The sequence below is a fragment of the Taurulus bubalis genome (genome assembly GCF_910589615.1).
Source record: "Taurulus bubalis genome assembly, chromosome: 7".
NCBI lineage: Eukaryota > Metazoa > Chordata > Actinopteri > Perciformes > Cottidae > Taurulus > Taurulus bubalis.
Window position 1 is genome coordinate 4,268,090 of NC_136595.1, and position 18,449 is coordinate 4,286,538.

The following is an 18,449-nucleotide window of genomic DNA, read 5'->3' on the forward strand; positions in this document are numbered from 1 at the left end:
GAGACATCACACACAGACACCACCCGGCTGCTTGGCTGTCACTCAAAAGGGATGTGCATCAATCATAAGTAGAGGTCACTTTTAGGCCACACCTCCGTATCCGAGTGGGACGTCCTGTTTATGACGAGCCGTAAGTCTGCTGACGTTCATTCGGATGATTTTATGACCTTTAAAGCCTATAGGAAATCAAGTTAGTGCTCCACTTGCAGCGTCGCCCCTGACAATATGTATTTAAGTCTGCGAGGGGGCGCGATCAATGAATGTCGACATGACGGACGACTCAATGACTGGCGTGCGAGGCGGGAGAGAGGGAGTGCAGAGGAGACTCAGAGATGGTGATGTGAGGAAGTGATGTAATTGTGAAACTAAACCCGCAGTCACCTGAGTCTGAGCTGGATGACTTATGTGTGAGTGCGGCGTTTTATTTGGCTTTTAATTAAACCAGAGTTTCCCTAACAGTAGATTCTGGTTTCCATTGATTTCTTTATTTTACGTGTCATGCTCACGACGTGCCCAGCACTCACAGGTTTATAAGACACCAAAGATGCATCTGCGTTAATCAAACAGTTCATTCAATTTTACTGCTCGGTCTTAAACAGAATATTCTTCCTTCTCTCCTAGGATTGGCAGATATAATCTGCAACAGGTAAAGTTCCCTTCCTGAAGCACAACCAGACAGCAACCTCCGGGTCTTAAAGTTCATTTTAATTGTAGAGCCAATAATGACATAATTGCATTAAGGGAAATAACCCTGGGCTTTTTTATGGGAAATAAAGATAAAATGAAAACAGAGCAGATGAATTCCCAACACTATAGATGTACTGTTACTGTATAACTGAGTTATTGGCCAGAATACAAGATATGCAAATGTTTGAGGGCTTTGACATTTAGATAACCAGAAGAAAAGACTTCCACTATAAAAACAAAACGATATGGTGACAAACCGGAGCAGGTCTGGACTGTTAATGTGAGCCGAGGATCACAGGTCGGCCTCAGCCGTAATGATTCTGCCCCGCTCTATTGTTGGGTCATTATCACGCAGAATTACACTGACCCTCTTGTTTGCTACCCTCCTCCTCCTCCTCATTGGAACCGAGCCACGTCCTGCATACCGGGCCTCCGATTCCTCCTGCTTTTGTTTTATTCATGTCCCGTCTCCAGCGAGGTCACATTTAATGGAGCCGCGGGCATAAAAAACACAACTCTTGCTGAGATTTTATTGCTGTTCTTCTGGCCCGGCTAACTATCCGTCTCCACCAAAGCCAAGACTCCTCTGCCGGGTAGATTCAGGCGGCTCTGACCCGCCATCGCAGCCGCTGATGTCCAAACCTTTTCCCGCTGGAGTGGTTTTGGAGGCTGACGGGAGACGTGTCGCTCGTAAAGACGGGTATAAATCAACGAGTCGGATATGATTTTATAGCTTTTGTCTATTCAGTGAATATTTCCCCACCATCGATTAGGACAGCGTGTCGTCGAATGCACTTTTTTTTTTTTGCCCATTATTTATTGCTCCTAAAAATGCCAAAAAGCAGAAAGAACAGAGATAAAAGATAACAGATTGTGCAATTAAAGAAACCTGAAGGGACCTTTTTAAAACGGCCTCGACTGAGAGGAAATGAACTAAAGAACAACTGGAGAAAGTTTATGAACTTTACTGCCAGCTCCCCTCAGTCGTGGCGGTCACATGACCAGCCTCCTGTCAATCACATGAAAACAAACCGCTTGCTAAATAATCTCCCAGCATGCATCTCTGCGTATTACTGAAAGCAGAGGAATATATTGACCTTGTTGCAGAGGTTATTTTATCTTCCAACAGCCAAACACAAGCAACTGCACCGAAACTTTGTCCAAATTTAATACAGACTGGAAGTGGTTTAAACTCAGAGCTCAATTAGATTATGAATTTATTATCAATATCGGCGACGCCAAAATTTCATGATGATTTCAGGCAGTTTATATTTATTAGCTGTATCAGAGTGAAGATGCAGACAGGACTCCCAATGTCCCCTCTGTGTTTCTGAGAGGATACTTGAAGTTTTAGTTCATAGTCTGTTACTGGAACCAGGGAATCCTAATGTGGGTGGTGCAAAATTATTCATCAGCTCGAAAGCATTGTTAAGAGTACAGCAGGGATTTTAGTATTTGGGGACAGATTAAAAAAGAACACTTATTACACCCGAGTATTAGCAGAAAAGAGAAAGGAAATAATAGACGACAACCAAAATAAATCCAGCACCTTAACCTCAATGAAGTGTGTGAAAGGATTCAACACATGGGATGGGCTGAGGAAGGAGGTTTGTGTCATTAGACGGATGGAGACTCTATCAGATCAGAGCTTTAATAAGAGACCAGAGAGAGCTCAATAAAAATGAATCAAATGCTCCTTTTTTTTTTTTTTTTACCATTTGGAACAAGCAGGTGAACTTTCTGGTAGGGCTGTGCGGTATACCAGTTTCAGATTTCCATACGGTATGAATTTTTCATATACCGGTGATTACAGTAACAACTGTTGTTGCACTACGGCGGCCGGCCAGTCAGCGACCAGCGCCGTCAACAAGCCGTGCATATCCGCAAGAACAGCAGACAGCAACATTTATTTTTTACAGTTTAATACTGGGAGTGCAGGGGAGCTACTTAGCTGTCAGGGTAACTTGGTTCACTTATGGTTCAAAATTACACGGCCAAAGTGCATGCTGGGAAGTTGGGCGGCGAACAGCTGTTTGTGTGGCGTGTCTTCCGGTCTGTCTCTTCCTGTTTTTTTTGTGCGCGAACTCTACCCACCATGCAATTCGGCACTGTAATTTTATAACAAGTGTGAACCATGACTGAGCCCAGTTACACTGACTGGTAAGTAGCTCCAGAATCTTGGAAATGTGCGACTTTCTTTGCAAACTAACTTCTGATTCTTTTAATAAATGGTTGAGGTGTTGTAAGAATAACTTTTCTGATCACATATCAGCTAACCACCTGTCACGCCCATTAATGAACGTCTTCGTCCTCCGTCTTAATGCTGAAGGACCAGTGGGGTCACGTGGAGGAAATCGAGCTGGTGAACGATGGATCTGGTTTGGGCTTCGGCATCGTGGGCGGGAGGACGGCCGGAGTGGTGGTCAGGACGCTCATCCCAGACAGCGTGGCGGACAAGGTGCGTACACAGATGAGTATTATATCATGAGCGGGGAAGGGGGGCAATATTAAACTACAATTAGTCTCTACGGGCCGTGCACGCTTTGATAACTTGTTTATGGGCATTTGGGTTCAATCCAAAGTGGCAGGACCGGGAAAAACAACTTGCATCTTCGCCTCGAGAGCAGTTGACTCTTGGCCGCGGGGCTAGCTGGTTAGCACACTCAATTCAGCTGACATAAGTTTATTTTTCTATGTTTTAAGCGAAATTTCTGGCCCGATCTCACACATTGCACCTTTTTAAACCAATCCCAATTGTCTTGGGCGGCGATAAGTCCGGGATGCTGCGCCAGTACGCTCGCAAAATAGGTAGCACGGACAGCAGAAAGGCAGAAGGACAGACTTGTACACATCAGGTAAGTCAGACTAAACTACAATATGTGATTTTTGGATTGACTCAGAGTACTGAAACAAGCAGCTGCCTTCGTTGAGCAGCTGAACTTGTGCTGTTGAAGCAGAAATGAAAGCTCAGTGGACGTATTTGGCATAAATAACAGTTGAAGGATGAGTAGTGCATCAGAACAGGCAACAGGACTGAGGGAGGATGCATCGCCTTGTAAGTGGATTAATTAGATCAATTAGATGAATTGGACAAGATTAATTTCTCTGCAAAGAAATGGAGGAAAAAGTTCCAAGACATGTTGAACCAACCGGCTTTTCAACACACCTATACAATCTGGAAGAATGTGCCTTTTTTAGGTCTCTGTATTATTTCATCTTCATCTTCTATCTCTTTTGCCTCATCTCCCTTTGCCATTTAACTTCCTCTCCCCGTCTCTGCTTTTTCCTTTCATCGTGGATCTCCTTCTTCTGACTTCCCCACAGCAGGAGTCTCGTTTGTCCTGTAGCTGACAGATAGGTTTGTTGTAAAATGTGAAAGATGACGAGAAAAACATGAAGAAAAAAACTACAGAAGCATCTTAATCGATTTGAAAGGAGCTGCATTTAACGTTCTAAACATTAATAAAGCAGCAAACAACTGTTATTGATGTAAAGCTGTAGCTTTGGAGCGTAGCGCTCACCCTCTGTTAGCTATGTCGCCACTTTTGCACTTTGAATTACTGGAAATTCACAAATAAATGCAGATATTCAAATGATAAGTTCCAAAGAACTGCCTCTAATACAAACCTGTTTGAAATAACCGTCCGTTTCTCTCTGCAGTTGCATATAAAGACCATTGGACACTTATTCTTGTATATTATTACTTTCTGATCAGGTTCAAGTGTTTTGTCTCTCATGCTCCTCCTTTCCTCCAATCAGGACGGGCGTCTCCGCACAGGTGACCACATCCTTCGCATCGGGGCGACGCCCACCAGCGGCCTGACCAGCGACCAGGTCGTCAAGGTGCTGCAGGGATGTGGAAGCCAAGTGACGTTGCTGATCGCCAGGGATCCCCGGGGTCAAAGGTCAACAGCCCCGCCTCCCCCACCACCTCCTGACTCCGCCCCCGTCTCCTCCTTACCCCCCCGTCCCTCGGGCGTACCACCCCAACGCCGGCTCAGCAAAGCGGTGAGCAGTCAGAAGAACCATCATAGAGTAATCATTTCAGACGACTTGTTTTGAAGTTGTTGAATCATTTAAGAGAAAAACTTTCTTCTGGGCAAACACACAAAAAGATAAAAGAGTTTGTTTTCTCTGTGTTTCGGTGCTTTGTATGCTGCTGGCTTTGGAGACGGTGCAGTCCGAGATGAAATAAATGGACTCTCCGTTTGTGTTTCAGCCCAACCTGGAGGGATATGAGATCCACGAGGTTCCTCTGATCAAGAACGACGGCCAGAGCCTCGGCATCTCCATCATCGGCTACAACCCTCTGACCAGCCAAGGTAGGACAGGAAAGAACAGTTGACGCACACCCGGACACAGTAGAACGCACTAGGAATACACAGAAAATACCATAGCCAGCTCAGGTAGGACAGGTTAACACTGTCAAAACGTATTGAACACACATTTAAACAAAACTACCACGTTTAACTTGTTTTTATCAGCACTAAGCATTTCATTCTAACTCAACCATGTCACTGTTTGTGGTGTACCTACAACCTCACAGTGAAAGCTGTGAAAGTCAAGCCTTATGCTGCGTTCACACCAAACGCAGTGCGAATTTGACGCACGAGTAGATTACATGCAAAGTCGATGCACAGACGCGATAGGTTGCGGAAAAGCGAGGCGGCGTGAATGATGCGGGGCGAAATTGCGCAAGTTGAAATTGTTCGTCAGCGTTGAGAAGCTCCGCCCGTCATCACCGCCGTCTTGCTGTTGCTGAATCAAACTGCTGCTGCTCCGCCTGAAGTAGCGCTAGTAGCAGCCGTCGTTGAGACGCTGTTTTGGGACTATGGATAATATTATGAACCCAAACACCATGGAGTTTGATGTTCCGACGTATGTGGAATTTACACAACAAGTATAATGCAGATCTAGTGGTTATTTCCATGGTGGATGAAGGAAACGGTAACTGTTTTTACGGAGATAAGCCACGCCCCCTTACAGGCGCGAGCAACATTCGCAACGCGTTTGGTGTGAACGCAGCATTAAGCAACTAAAAGGCTTTTACTGTGAAGCAGCTTCAGGTCCATTACTGTTAAGTAACTGTAGGGCTTTTATTTCGAAGCAACTGTAGTTCTTTACTGTGTAGCAACTGTTGACATTGTATTTTTGAGCAGCTGTATTAGTTTGACTGTAAAGCAGCTGTAATACTTTTACTGTGAAGCAGCTGTAGTATTTTTATTTATTTTTTACTGTAAAGCAGCTGTTGGACTTTTACCATAACACAGCTGTGGAGCTTTTATCATTAAGCAACTCTAGGCCTTTTGTTTGAAGCGGCTTCAGGGGTTTGCTGTGAAGCAGCTGCAGGGTTCTTATTGTGAAGCAGCTGCATGAGTTTTTACTGTTGGGGCTTTTATATTTTCCAAAGCTTGTTTAAGGATTCATCCAATTCATATCTCATTCTGAATTTATATTCATATTTATTATTTTTGGTTATTTTGAATTGAGAAGTGAAAAGAAAAATAACATTGGTTATATTTGAAACATTCTCTTAATGTTCTGGTTCATAAGATATCTAGCAGCACAAAATCTAGAGTGAAGTTGCTTCATCACAATTTTGCAGATTTATGGTTGCATACTACCTCTGTTTTTTCATGGTCCAATAAAACTTTCTCTCTCTCTCTCCTGATTCAGATGCAGTCGGTGTGTTTGTGAAACATGTGGTTCCAGGCAGCGCTGCAGATCACAGCGGAAACATCCGAATCCACGACCGACTGCTCGCTGTAACAACCTGATTTAATCCTTAATATTAATTTATTGTCTTTACACCCGATCAGTTTTCATTTCCTAAAATGTGTAGCACATTTAACATCTCGAGAAAAGAACAAACGGCCCAACCTGATGTGAGCCCTGTTTTCCACTCCTTTCCTTGTCCCTTGTCTCTCTTTCTTTCTGTTCCCCTGCCGGTTTCCACAGTTGGACGGCATTAGTCTCCACGGTCTGAACAATCAGGAGGTTATGGAGGTGATGAGGCAGACGGGTCGGACAGTCGTTCTCAGTGTGGTCAGAAAAAAACCCAGAACCCTGGAGAGATCCCTGGATAAAGGTAGACGCACACACAGACAGACAGATGCTTATAGACAAACAGATACTTGCAGTTATATCAGGCAAAACTGAGCTGCGGCCCCTTTTCATGGCAGACATTTTGATGCGTCAAAGCAAGAAGCCATGGAACGCGATTCACAATACCTGAGACTAGGTCTGTGTTTCAGATTTCAGATTTACGATATGAATTTTTCATATACCGTCATACCGGTGGCCGTTCTTTGGCAGGCAGCAACATTTAATATTCACAGCTAGAAGCTAAGGGAGCAGCGGACGGAGCTACTTACGTCTCAGGGATATAACTTGACTCATGGTTTGAAAGAAATGACATCGCCAAAATGCATGCCGGGTAAAGCCCGCCCACTCAGTCACACAGGAAGACTCTTTCTGTGCGTCATTGTGATTGTAAACATTAAATGTTGCTGCATGCCAAAGAGTGACAATAGTTGTTACGGCTATGCATGCGCCACTACTATGAAGGGATATGAAATAACTACATTCCCCTGGGTCCTAAATCCCTCCATGTTTAGCTTCCTAACACAACATATGTACCAACGTACAAACAGCTGCTGGCCAGTTGCGAGCGAGTTGGCCAGCAAGCGGTGAATAACGACGGCGGCGGTCCTCTTCGGCATCAATAAATTAATGTGTTTATTCGGAAAAAAAATACCGTGATATACCGTGAAACCGCCAGAATCTTACAAAATACCGTGATATGAATTTTTGGCCATACCGCCCAGCCCTACCTGAGACTATGTTCCATTCAAGAGAGCCAGTTTTGCCCAGGCTGGCTCCTTTGAGAGGCCTCCTGGGACACTGAATGGAACACAGCCACGGTTAATGTTAGCACTTCCACCCGTGCTTATCCTGGAAACACAAGGTGAAAATGCTGGCTTGAAAATAAGTCCATTATCTCCCCTCTTTCTGCCCCTCTGTGGGGTGGGACATCACCCAACACGCCGCTGTCAATCTGGCGATCGCCGAAATGGTACTAGTTGCCCTACATTGACCCTTGGTGTCTTTGGGGCCTGAGGGCAACTAGTTGCACCAGCAGAACAACTAACCGTCCGGGTGATGCATGAGCAGATGCAGCACAGTTTCAAATAATAGCAGATTTAAATTGATCCGTTCAGTGTCATGTTGATAGACACTGTAGTCTCATAAAGCAACGCGTAGCAAAGAAAATCAGTCAATTTTTTAATTAATTAAATCTTGATTTCGACTTGATTTATTCCAGTAAAACATTAAGGAAAATGGTGATTCAAAGTGTTTAACGTAAAATGGATACATTAAAAGTAACAGCGAATGAAGTGGTGCAAAAAAACAACAAAAAATAACTGAATAGGTACGCTATTACTAAAAGCATTAATTAGTTTAGCTTCTTTTGTAGTTGTTGTTAATCTGCTGTTATCAGTTGCGTACACCTCATACGGATGTATATCTCAACATATCTCACGTTAAAAATGAGGTAAAATTACTTTCTGTGGGTTTCTGTTCCGCCAACTTCATGATTGTGTTGTATTAAACCAGTAATCTGCTCCTGCGAGAGAAGGGAACATGCATTAAACTTATCCGACCCTTTCTTCCTATTACCTGTCCAAAGCATCCCTGCCTCTGTTCCCTTTGCCCAGATTAAGATGACAAATTTGTTTACGACTCTGTGTAATTTACCCAAACTCTCCTGCAATTCCTCCTCCACATCCACCAGCGTCTACGGAGATTAATTCCCCCAGTTCAGGGTCATTTTTTTTTTGTCTTTCCATTGGCCGGCGGCCTGCACTGGTCAGCCTCCAGGCCAGAGAGGGACAAGAGATTTTTTTTTTTTCAAAAACAGAAGAGGAGCAGGGCTCTTATCTCCTCCAGACGTCTCTTTTATTTCATTACTGAGAGAACACAGAGGACTGGGAACCAGCTCAGTTTCCAGCGGCTGGTTATTTCCGCGGCTCTCTTATCTACAGAGACTTATGATGAGTTACGATGAACCTGACAGGAAAATAAACTTCAATTAGATTGCCAACGGTAATGATCAGTCAGGAGGTCAAAGGTCGGAGCACCCTTTTCCCCTTAGAGCGTTTACATGCACTAAAGTGGGCCTTAGCAAGGATTTAAGATGAGATAATAGAAGATCAAACTTTAATAATCCTGAGGGAAACTGTTGTCAGAGTGCAAATAAAACAAAATATAAACAAAAACAATCATCAACGATGTGCAAAAAAAAAAAAATACAACAGGAAAATTGGAAACTGGTAAACGGTTTAAATGAAAGACGGGCAAACTTTGTGATGATCTTTGGTGGATTCATGCCATGAATGCTATAAATAGAAGAAAATGGAAGAAATTAATATTTTGATGTGTGTGTGTGCGTGTGTGCGTGTGTGTGTGTGTGTGTGTGTGTGTGTGTGTGTGCACGGCATGTCAGTGGAGAGGGAGTCGTCTCGTCTGTCAACGAGGAGGTCGTTGGAGGTCCGAGCGCGGTCGGCTGGGGTTCGCTTAACTACGCCAAGCCTCGAACCGACGTACCCGAACGCAGCACAGCTAGAAAAGGGTGAGCTCTCACACACACACACACACACAGACGCACACTGCTGTGTTAAATCGTTAAATCCGTTGATTAACTTATTTGCTGCAGTAATTCCAACTGGGATGGTTTTTACACCATTGGTCAGTCCTGTGTTCTCTGCTATTCCGTAATATTGTATGCACACAGCAAAACGATCCAAACAGATAAATAATAATACAGACGGCGTTAACAATCTACTCCACTCGTCTCGTATGGCATGGAAGACGTGGAGTTCAACCACTGTGGCCAAAAGATATGTTGTGTTTTTGTGTAAAATAGATTAACTGCCACAGTTCTAGATGAATGTTAGCAGCCAACTCCTCTGCCAAGATTTGACACAGTTACAGCTTCATATTTCTCGTGTTACAGGCTAATCTGCTCATTACCATTTTAACATGTGGTTCTTATTTATTTAGAAAACTGAAGAACAAGAAGAAAAAAATTCTATAAAGCCTGAACTTTTAAAACGTACCCACAGCCATGCAAAACAGGAAGTGAATTAATGGAATGAGCTCTGATCATTATCAGTGTTTTAAAAAAATAAATAAAAAAAGCCCACTAAGTGTAGCGTCTGCAGACATGTCAACGCAGGCCTCTAACAGCACTCCTCCCTGAATTATTTCCTCTCCTTTTTTCTTTTTCTTTTTTTTCTTTATTCCTCATTAGCTTTGCTAAGTGGCCAAAACGCCACGCTAACACTTAGCACGCCGCCCGCCCGCTCCCGGGCCAACAGATGTAAAGTGTCCGAGCTGTCTTGACAGCCTGGCAGCGATGTATTACTCTGTTTATTCAGCCAAACGCCGCAGATTAATTGCGCTGTGAAGGCCGAGGTTAGCAATGCTAATTTAATCAGAGGCTGTTGTTGTAACACCGCCAGACCTGCTGCAAAAATAGCACCCAACATGTGCGGAGATTTGTGAGAACACAGGGGTAGTTTTTTTTTTCTTCTTCTTCTTCTTCTTTTCTTCCTCGGGGCTTAGCAGTGGTGGTTTCCACCCTGAAATCCGCCTGAAGGGTCAGAGAGCAGACGGAGGGTTTCCCTCAAAGAGGCGCTCTGTAATCCGCTGCGACTTCCAGTGTTTCGTGTCCAAACTGCTGCCGTCACTTCGCTCTGGAAAACACATTTGTTCTTCTGTGATTTAAGGAGGTATTGTTGCTGAGACATTTGTGTGTGTGTGTGTGCGCAAATGCATTACCCCTCCCACCCCTTTTCACACACACACATACACACTCACACGCATGCATACAGTCTACACAGTTGAAGTTGCTTACTTAACAGTTTACATTTGAGTCATTTAGATTTTTTGCTTCTAACTGGTGAATTCCAATGAGGTGACATTCGGCCTGCGGCAGAGATGAAGTGAAATGTTTATGCTGCAGCAGAGTAAGAAGAATACCTCGGTAGTTCTGCTGCAGCGGTACCACAAGTACTACATGCACTACCATTAGTACTGGTAGTACTGTTTGCCTCAGCTTGTCGTTAGTTTCCCATATACGTTGTTTGATTTTGCCGTCACTCGATTTTTCATGTATTCATGTTTGATATCATATTTGTATCATCATCATGTTTTACATACATTAGTCGTGTTCCCTCACTCAACACCCCTCTGTGTTCTGTGTCTTTACACTACATGCAGCTCTACCACAGTGTGCTTGTTACAACAACAAAAAAGCAAAACATCTCTTCTCTCCAACAATTTATGGGACTTTGTTTTGTGTTTGTATTGGTGATCTTGGTGTAAAAAGGGTCATACAAAAGAGGAATCTCAGGAACAATAATTATCTTCTCCTCCACATCCTGGAAAATGTTTTCTTCCGTGTCGTGGGCCACTGCACCGCAGTGCTTTGCTTTTCTAGCAACAAAAAAAACTGTTTTCTATCTTTTAACAACAGCTGGTCAGCCCTGTGTTGCCTGCTATTGCGCAATATCTTTATGTGAGAAACTCGACACAACCACCCTTACTACTGTACTACTCATTAAGTTGCATCACTTTCATTACACGTTGTGTTACAGTACCTGAGGTTGTAGTTAACGACCTGGAGGAAGCTGCTGTTTTTAATGGCTAAGGGGGATTTTACATCTGTTCCACTGCTTACTCAGGGTGTGTGTGTGTGTGTGTGTGTGTGTGTGTGTGTGTGTGTGTGTGTGTGTGTACAGCTACAGATGCAGAATTGTGGGCTAAATGGGAGCAGGCGCTGGGACCAAAGTACCAAGTTCTGGTGAGGTCACACCGTTTTACACATTTTCACTGACACTGTCCATCTTGGATGTTAAATACTGATTTGTGTGCGTGGTCAGGTGGTGAAGTTGGATCCTGTCATCGAAGACGATGCAGAGCTGCAAAAATCCTCCAAGGTGAGGAAAGTCACTGTGTTGTAAACGTGAAATAGCACAGCAGTTTGTTAATATGGGTATTTTTCGAGGCTGCAGTCGGTGGAGGTGTTGAATTCAATGGCTTAATTCTTTATTAATATTTGTTCAAGCCCATTTTATATCAATGCTTAGGTCACCTCTTCTATACAGTTCAGCATCACAAACCCTGCCCTTCACTGGCTGAGTTCTATGATCTGTGTTTTAGTCAGTATCTCTTCTTCCTCGTGTCTTGTATGCGTGCGTACAGCTGCTGCCCGTCCACACTGTGCGTCTTGGCGTCGAGCTGGACTCGTTCGATGGTCACCACTACATCTCCTCGGTGGTCCCTGGGGGCCCCGTTGATAAACATGGAGTCTTGAGGCCAGAGGATGAGCTCCTGGAGGTAACCACAAGTACACTCACTCACTCACACACACAGACAGACAAAACATGCAGATCCAGCTGGAGGTCAGACTGGTTCATACAGATGCTTGTTACACAGCATGTTAATCATATATAGCTAGAATAACCGTTTGCCATTTCCCTGCAGTTTACCTATCGCTCCAGCTCCGCTGATAAAATAGAAACTCCATAGGAGGTGTTCCGCAAGGCTCAATCCGGGGTCCGCTTCTTTTTGGTCTTTAAATGTCATCACTAGAGGTCATCCTTGAACAACAAGTGCAGTGTTGATCTTCACTGTCACACAAGTCTTTGTAGCTCTTGATCCTGATGATCGTTACTTCTTTAAAAGAGATACAGCTTTCAAACAGCCTCTCCATTAATGTATTAGGGTGACCTTAAGACTCGCACATATCGGGCAAAAATTCTCAGAGCCAGATGACCATCTTGAGTCATTACAGTCCAGCAGTAAACTACAGTAATTGGACATATACTGTATATGTATAGTATATACTAGGGGAAATATTTTTGTATAAAATAATGTGTGATTTGGTGTGTGTGTGTGTGTGTGTGTAGGTGAATGATGTTCAGCTGTACGGTAAGTCTCGTCGAGAAGTGGTCTCCTTCCTCAAAGAAGTGCCTCCTCCGTTCACTCTGGTCTGCTGCCGACGTCCGACCTCTGACCAGGAACCAGAATCTGAATCTGAACCTGAACCTGTTTTACGGCCTGGACCTGGACCAGTAAGACAGTCGCAACCCAGTGTGGAGGAGGTGAGGGCATCAAGGAACACACACTCAACATCAACATCTTTAATGAGACTATTTATCTAGCACTGAGTGTAGAATCTCATTTATGTTTACTGCAATTAACTTGGTTCTACTGTTGTAAAGGTCTCTACATGTGTACAACTTCAGTAGTTTGTAGTTGTAGTTTGTAGTAGTAGTTTGTTTTTAATGCTTCACTGCGGGGTGTCGTGTGTTCAGATGGAGCTGAAGCTGTCGTCGATGCTCTGCAGAGAGACAGAACTGAGAGAGAATTTAATTGAAGAGCAGCAGGCAGACAGACAGGTAACCTGTCTCGCTTTGTCTCCGCTGTTTTACTCAACACACGTGACGTCATGTAAATATGTGCAAAGTAATCATTGGAAACTCACGAAAGTGATAATGCAAGAGCTTTTACACACTTTTGAATTATTTAAATTTGAGATGAAAAACTATTTTTATGAGATGGATTTTGAGATTGATGAAAATGTATAATTCTGTGACATTACTAAACATATATAAAAATATATAATTCTCTAAGAAAATTACAAGCATATTTGTTGTCAATGTAATTGTGTGTGTGTGTGTGTGTGTGTGTGTGTGTGTGTGTGTGTGTGTGTGTGTGTGTGTGTGTGTGTGTGTGTGCGCGCGTGCAGGAATGCATTCCAGTGGGAAAATGACAATAATAGTAATAAATAATGATGATCATGTTGTGTTGATCATGTTGTTTTGTGTGTCAGGAGGAGCAGGTATCCCCTGTAGAGGAGATGCTGATGGAGGCTCACCACAACCAGGAGGAGGAGGAGGAGGAGCAGGGGGAAGATGAAGATGAAGGGGAGCTGGCTCAGTGGTCTCCAGACATCCAGATCCTGGAGCTTCAGAAGGAGAGAGACAAAGGCCTCGGCTTCAGCATCCTCGATTACCAGGTGAGGACAACACTGTCCTTACTCTGCTGCAACGCCCACAACAGCCGTTATATACATAAATAATTTATATAACGGTGCATTGCATCATACAATACATTAAAAGGCACACAGCGCTGTGATTGGTCCTGAAATTCGTACTGAATTAAATACATAATAGATAAGTCTTTGCAGTTATAATTACATTAAGAGGAAATTAATTGACAGCTTTTTTGATTATTCCTAAAAAAAAATTCAATACAATAGTGCCAGATGTCTGCTGATTCCAGGAGGCAACCTCTGGGTCTGAAAAGTAAAACCAAGTGCCTTAAACGTGGCCATCAGGGAGTGACTCCTATCTAGAGTCAAATAGGGATGCTTTGGGGCGGGCTTAATTGGGGTGATTGACAGGTCACTGTCACGGTGTTGTGCTGGGAGTTGTACATGTTTGTACAACTTTAATCCCTTTTACAGTGTGTTTTCACTCCATGAAAGTGAATTGTAAAATTCAAGACTGGTCGCTGATCGCTTGTTCAGTCTTGTTTGCTCCACCCTCTCACGTCACTTCTGGTTACAAAAAGCCAAGATGGCCAAACTCAAGGCTTCTAGTCTGTAGCCCACAAACCAAGAGGTCACAATGATGTATTGTGCTCTTGGGCGAACAAAACGAGACACGTTAAGATGTCACTGTGGTGATGTGAAATTATAAATTATTATTACTATACATTTTTTAATTTTTCTGACACAAATTTGTTTTGGATGTGGACATGATCTCACATGCTCAGTCCTCACTGAGTACCATGAATAACTCTTTCTTTCCCCCCAAGAAAGAAAGAAAGAAAGAAAGAAAGAAAGTCAAAGTCTGACATTTTATGAAATCAAGTTTAGTGTTGGATGAGGAAAGATGAGAACAAATTATTATTTAGTCCTGCCAATTTCTATTAGATATTAAATGATGGCCTAAACATTAGATACAGTCATTTGATATATTGCAATCGCTGTGTGAAACAGCACTTTAGGTTAATGTTTTATTTCATAAAGATTGTCATAAAAAAAAGAAAGAATTATGCTGATAGCGGGTGTGGTCTTTGCTTCCAGTGATTCCACTTCTGCTATGAAACAATGAATGCAACAAAACCTTTGAATTAATTCTGTGGGGGAACACAAATGTCTGTACAAAACTCTTAACGGTCGTTGAGATTTTCCGTTTGGACCAAAGTGTCTGTCTGACATCTCTAAAAAATCGCAACAACAACAAAAAAGAGCAGGAACCCACATAACCACTCTCACACCGAGCTAATTACCTCCCTGTGGTTGTTGGGTGATGAACACGCGGTGAGAACCTGGCGGGACTCGGCCCATCGCCTCAGAGAGCCGAGTGAGGTTTCTGAGTGCAACAGTGGACCGCAGGACAGAGGGCGTGCCGCATCCGCTCAACAAGATCTGCTCTCAGGTCTGTTGTCGTGAGCAGGTCGCTATGTTGCTGTGTGTAGTTTGTTGGAGACGCACAACACATCACAATACGTCGTTCCATGTCGTCAACGCCGTTCTTATGGTTCTGTGTTCTATATGTCATGGAACAAACGTCCACCTGAACTCAAGGATGAACTGATTGGAATTTGGTGGAGAAATGTCACCAAAACTAGTGTTTTTCGCCATCAAGTATGCATGTGCATTAGGACAACTTCACACAAATGTCTTAATCAGATAAAATAGGATGAAATGGGGACATTTTGGACATACATCGATGTTGGTGGAGCCTTTCAGCTTTAGTTCTGTTTGAGTTCCATTCATCCTCGTGCATTGGCTCTGATAACAAGAGTAAGTTGTGAGGCAGGGCTTCTAAAAAAGGTTTTTTTTATGGATGTCTTTTCTGAATCGACAGTCGTTGTATGCTGGACAGGATTGTAAAGCCCCTCGGGGTTAATATGTGATATTGGTCTTATACTGTATGTGATTAGTATCTGATATGTGATACATTTAATGTCGCCTCCCCACAGTAGACCTGAAGCAAGTTAAATAGTTTTAAACTTTCTTTAGATTTTTTTTCCCGGTGACTGAAAGATATCATGTGTCTGGAGATGAGCTTTGGGAAACCCTGATCTGTTGAGTTTTGTTCTCCCCCAGCCTGCTTCAGCACTTTAGGCAAAGCTTCACCTCCGAGACCTCTGCCTCCTCCTTCAGTCTGCCCCAGCTGAGGGGGAGGGGGGGACTCCCTGTGTGTGTGTGTGTGTGTGTGTGTGTGTGTGTGTGTGTGTGTGTGTGTGTGTGTGTGTCATGGCTGGTTGGTCTTGGCTTCAGCTTCAGATCTGGACAAAGCAGCCTGTGTTCGGAGACCAGCTGGAACACACACACATGTACGTTTGACTCCTACATTTGTGAGGACCCTCTTTGACATTATACATTTCCTATCCGCTGTCTGTAATGTTAACGTTAATCTTTACCAAGTATTGACTCTTAAAAAAAAAAGCGTTTAAGTTTAATTAAACTCACTTTTCTAAAGTTCAAGGTTATTGTCGCTGCAGAGAAACAGCCAGACCACCTTTAACATGTTCTAAAATATCTCGCACACAAAATAGAGGATATGAAATGTCTCGACTTGTATTCAATTTCTATGATGTTCCAAAGAAAAAAAAATCCTAAATCTTTTTCTGCAGCTTTCCAAAAATGTAAAGGATGTCAGACATAAAATATAGGCTCTAATAATAAAACAATATATCACACACAAAAGTGAAAAAAAAGAACTTTTCACTTTCACCTTTTTTTTTCTTTTCTAAAGCGTCCTCACTTTCCAAAGTTCATCTTTATTGTCATCTCTATTGAAGCAACACGGCCTTTTGTAAAGAATGTCGCTGAAATAAAATATATTATGATGTTATCGCACACACAGAACGTAGAATGTAGAATATATGTCCTCACTTTCTCAGATGTTTACCACCTTCACCAAACAGTCTCCACTTTCCAGAAATTACTTTTTGCACTTTTTCTACAGTTGTCTTTTCTTAATCATCATGCATACGAGAAATCTGATTTCCATACAGACTGACATGAAATATCTCTTTGAAAGTATTTGTGAGATTTGTCTTCACTTTAAAATGTCCTCATTTTCGTCTCTTAAATTAGAAAAGGCCAAAATAACGGATAAAATATTTAGTTAAAAAATGTAAAAAAAATCTACCTTTTCTTGCACTTATTTAACCATGTGACCGTCGGTTTTCTGCAGTAACCTTTTCCTAATCATCGCATTGACAAGAAACAAACATTTTTTTCCCAGAAATGTCCTCTTTTGTAAAGAACATTCGCAAAAGTAAAATAACTGTTAGGATAAATATGTTATACTTTAACATTCTATATTGAAAATATAAGTATAAATAATTTTAAGTTTCTGACTCCTGCAGTTCACCTCAGAGTGAAACCGGCTCGACAATTCTCAAAATACAAAGAAGCAACTACTCTCTCCCTCTCTTTCTCTGTATCTCTCGCCCAAGGGCACGTCGGTCCAGTGTTCCTGCCAAAGTGTTTCCTGTTACTGACTCTGCGGCTGTCAGAGCCGAGTGAAAGATGGTTGGAGGCAATAAGAGAAGAGCTGGTCTGTCTGTCTGGACTCGGGCGGATAGTTTCCACTCAAACCTGACACCTTTAAAACGGGACCAGTTTCATACCTCAAAACTGTGTTTTACCCTGAAGAGAAACGCAACGCATGCAGGTCTACTAGAGCGTGGACGGACTGAGAAAGAAACTTTTAATTCAAATTCGAGAAACTGCCGTTCATAGATTTTCATTTTCTTGAATTTCTAAATCTGCTACAAATCACTGCCACAGAAATACAAGCACTTTGTGATCAGCTCAACTAAAAGGCTCCCTGTGCTCTAAAGTAGCACCTTTATAAGCAAGTCCTTCACTAAGTTCCAAATCACATACTTTGTTCTTTTTTAATTTAAGTTCATACTGCAGCTGTCCTTAAAAAGTACATACTGTTTTACTGTTTATATACTGTATTGCCTTCAATGGATCTAAGAGCAGGAAAAAGCAGGAGTGTTCGTAAGGCTTTTGGCCTTAAAGTTTATATTAAATGTAAGAAAATGAAAAGAAAAGTATGGGAAGTTTACTCTTCATATTAGTGAAACTTCAGAGTCCCTGAAAGGTCTGGAGTATATTGAGAATAGAAATGTAAAGTGTGAAAGTTCACTCTCAAAGGTCCTAAAATACTTGTGTTTATTTCCTTTCTAGAGTTTCATTCTAACGGGCATCATAAAGGTCTTAAAAACTTTGTGAAGATACTCTGCATAACCTACATATAAAAAAACAAAAACAAGAACTCCTCATTGTTTTATGCATACGAAAAGTCACCCGTGGAAACATTTCACTACTTTTGGCAAAGTACATTTTTAATTTCTTTATTTTTCCCTCTCACACTTTCTCCTACGTTTCTGATAACTCCACTTTTATTTGATTTTTTTTGACAGCAGAGGCCTTTTCTTTTTCCGGAGGATCTTGTAGGAGTGAAGGACTTGAGTTCTGACTCCTCACCACCTGTAGCCATGTTGTTCGGTCTAAAAATACAGCGCGGCTTTGTTCTGGCAGCCTGAAACTTGGCACGGCAGCTCGCGCAGCAGCGCGGGCAATGCCCAGGGTTCAGCGCAGGGGAATTCACAAAATGTACATCCGCTCTAACCAGGAGAGGTATTATAGTTGGCAT

General features: G+C 42.6%; 1 protein-coding gene across 1 annotated transcript in view; it reads left to right on the top strand.

Moving 5' to 3' along the window:
• The window catches only part of patj (PATJ crumbs cell polarity complex component), a gene marked incomplete at its 5' end in the record, with an annotated part of 100,430 nt that overhangs the window by 8,489 nt on the left and 73,492 nt on the right, over positions 1-18,449 (top strand). Inside the window, 11 exons of the mRNA XM_079221483.1 lie at positions 3,017-3,145; positions 4,447-4,695; positions 4,907-5,009; positions 6,364-6,452; positions 6,646-6,775; positions 11,499-11,554; positions 11,634-11,690; positions 11,956-12,090; positions 12,663-12,857; positions 13,071-13,154; positions 13,589-13,774. Of these exons, the coding sequence (XP_079077609.1) occupies positions 3,017-3,145; positions 4,447-4,695; positions 4,907-5,009; positions 6,364-6,452; positions 6,646-6,775; positions 11,499-11,554; positions 11,634-11,690; positions 11,956-12,090; positions 12,663-12,857; positions 13,071-13,154; positions 13,589-13,774 (1,413 nt within the window). The remainder of the gene's footprint in view (positions 1-3,016; positions 3,146-4,446; positions 4,696-4,906; positions 5,010-6,363; positions 6,453-6,645; positions 6,776-11,498; positions 11,555-11,633; positions 11,691-11,955; positions 12,091-12,662; positions 12,858-13,070; positions 13,155-13,588; positions 13,775-18,449) is intronic.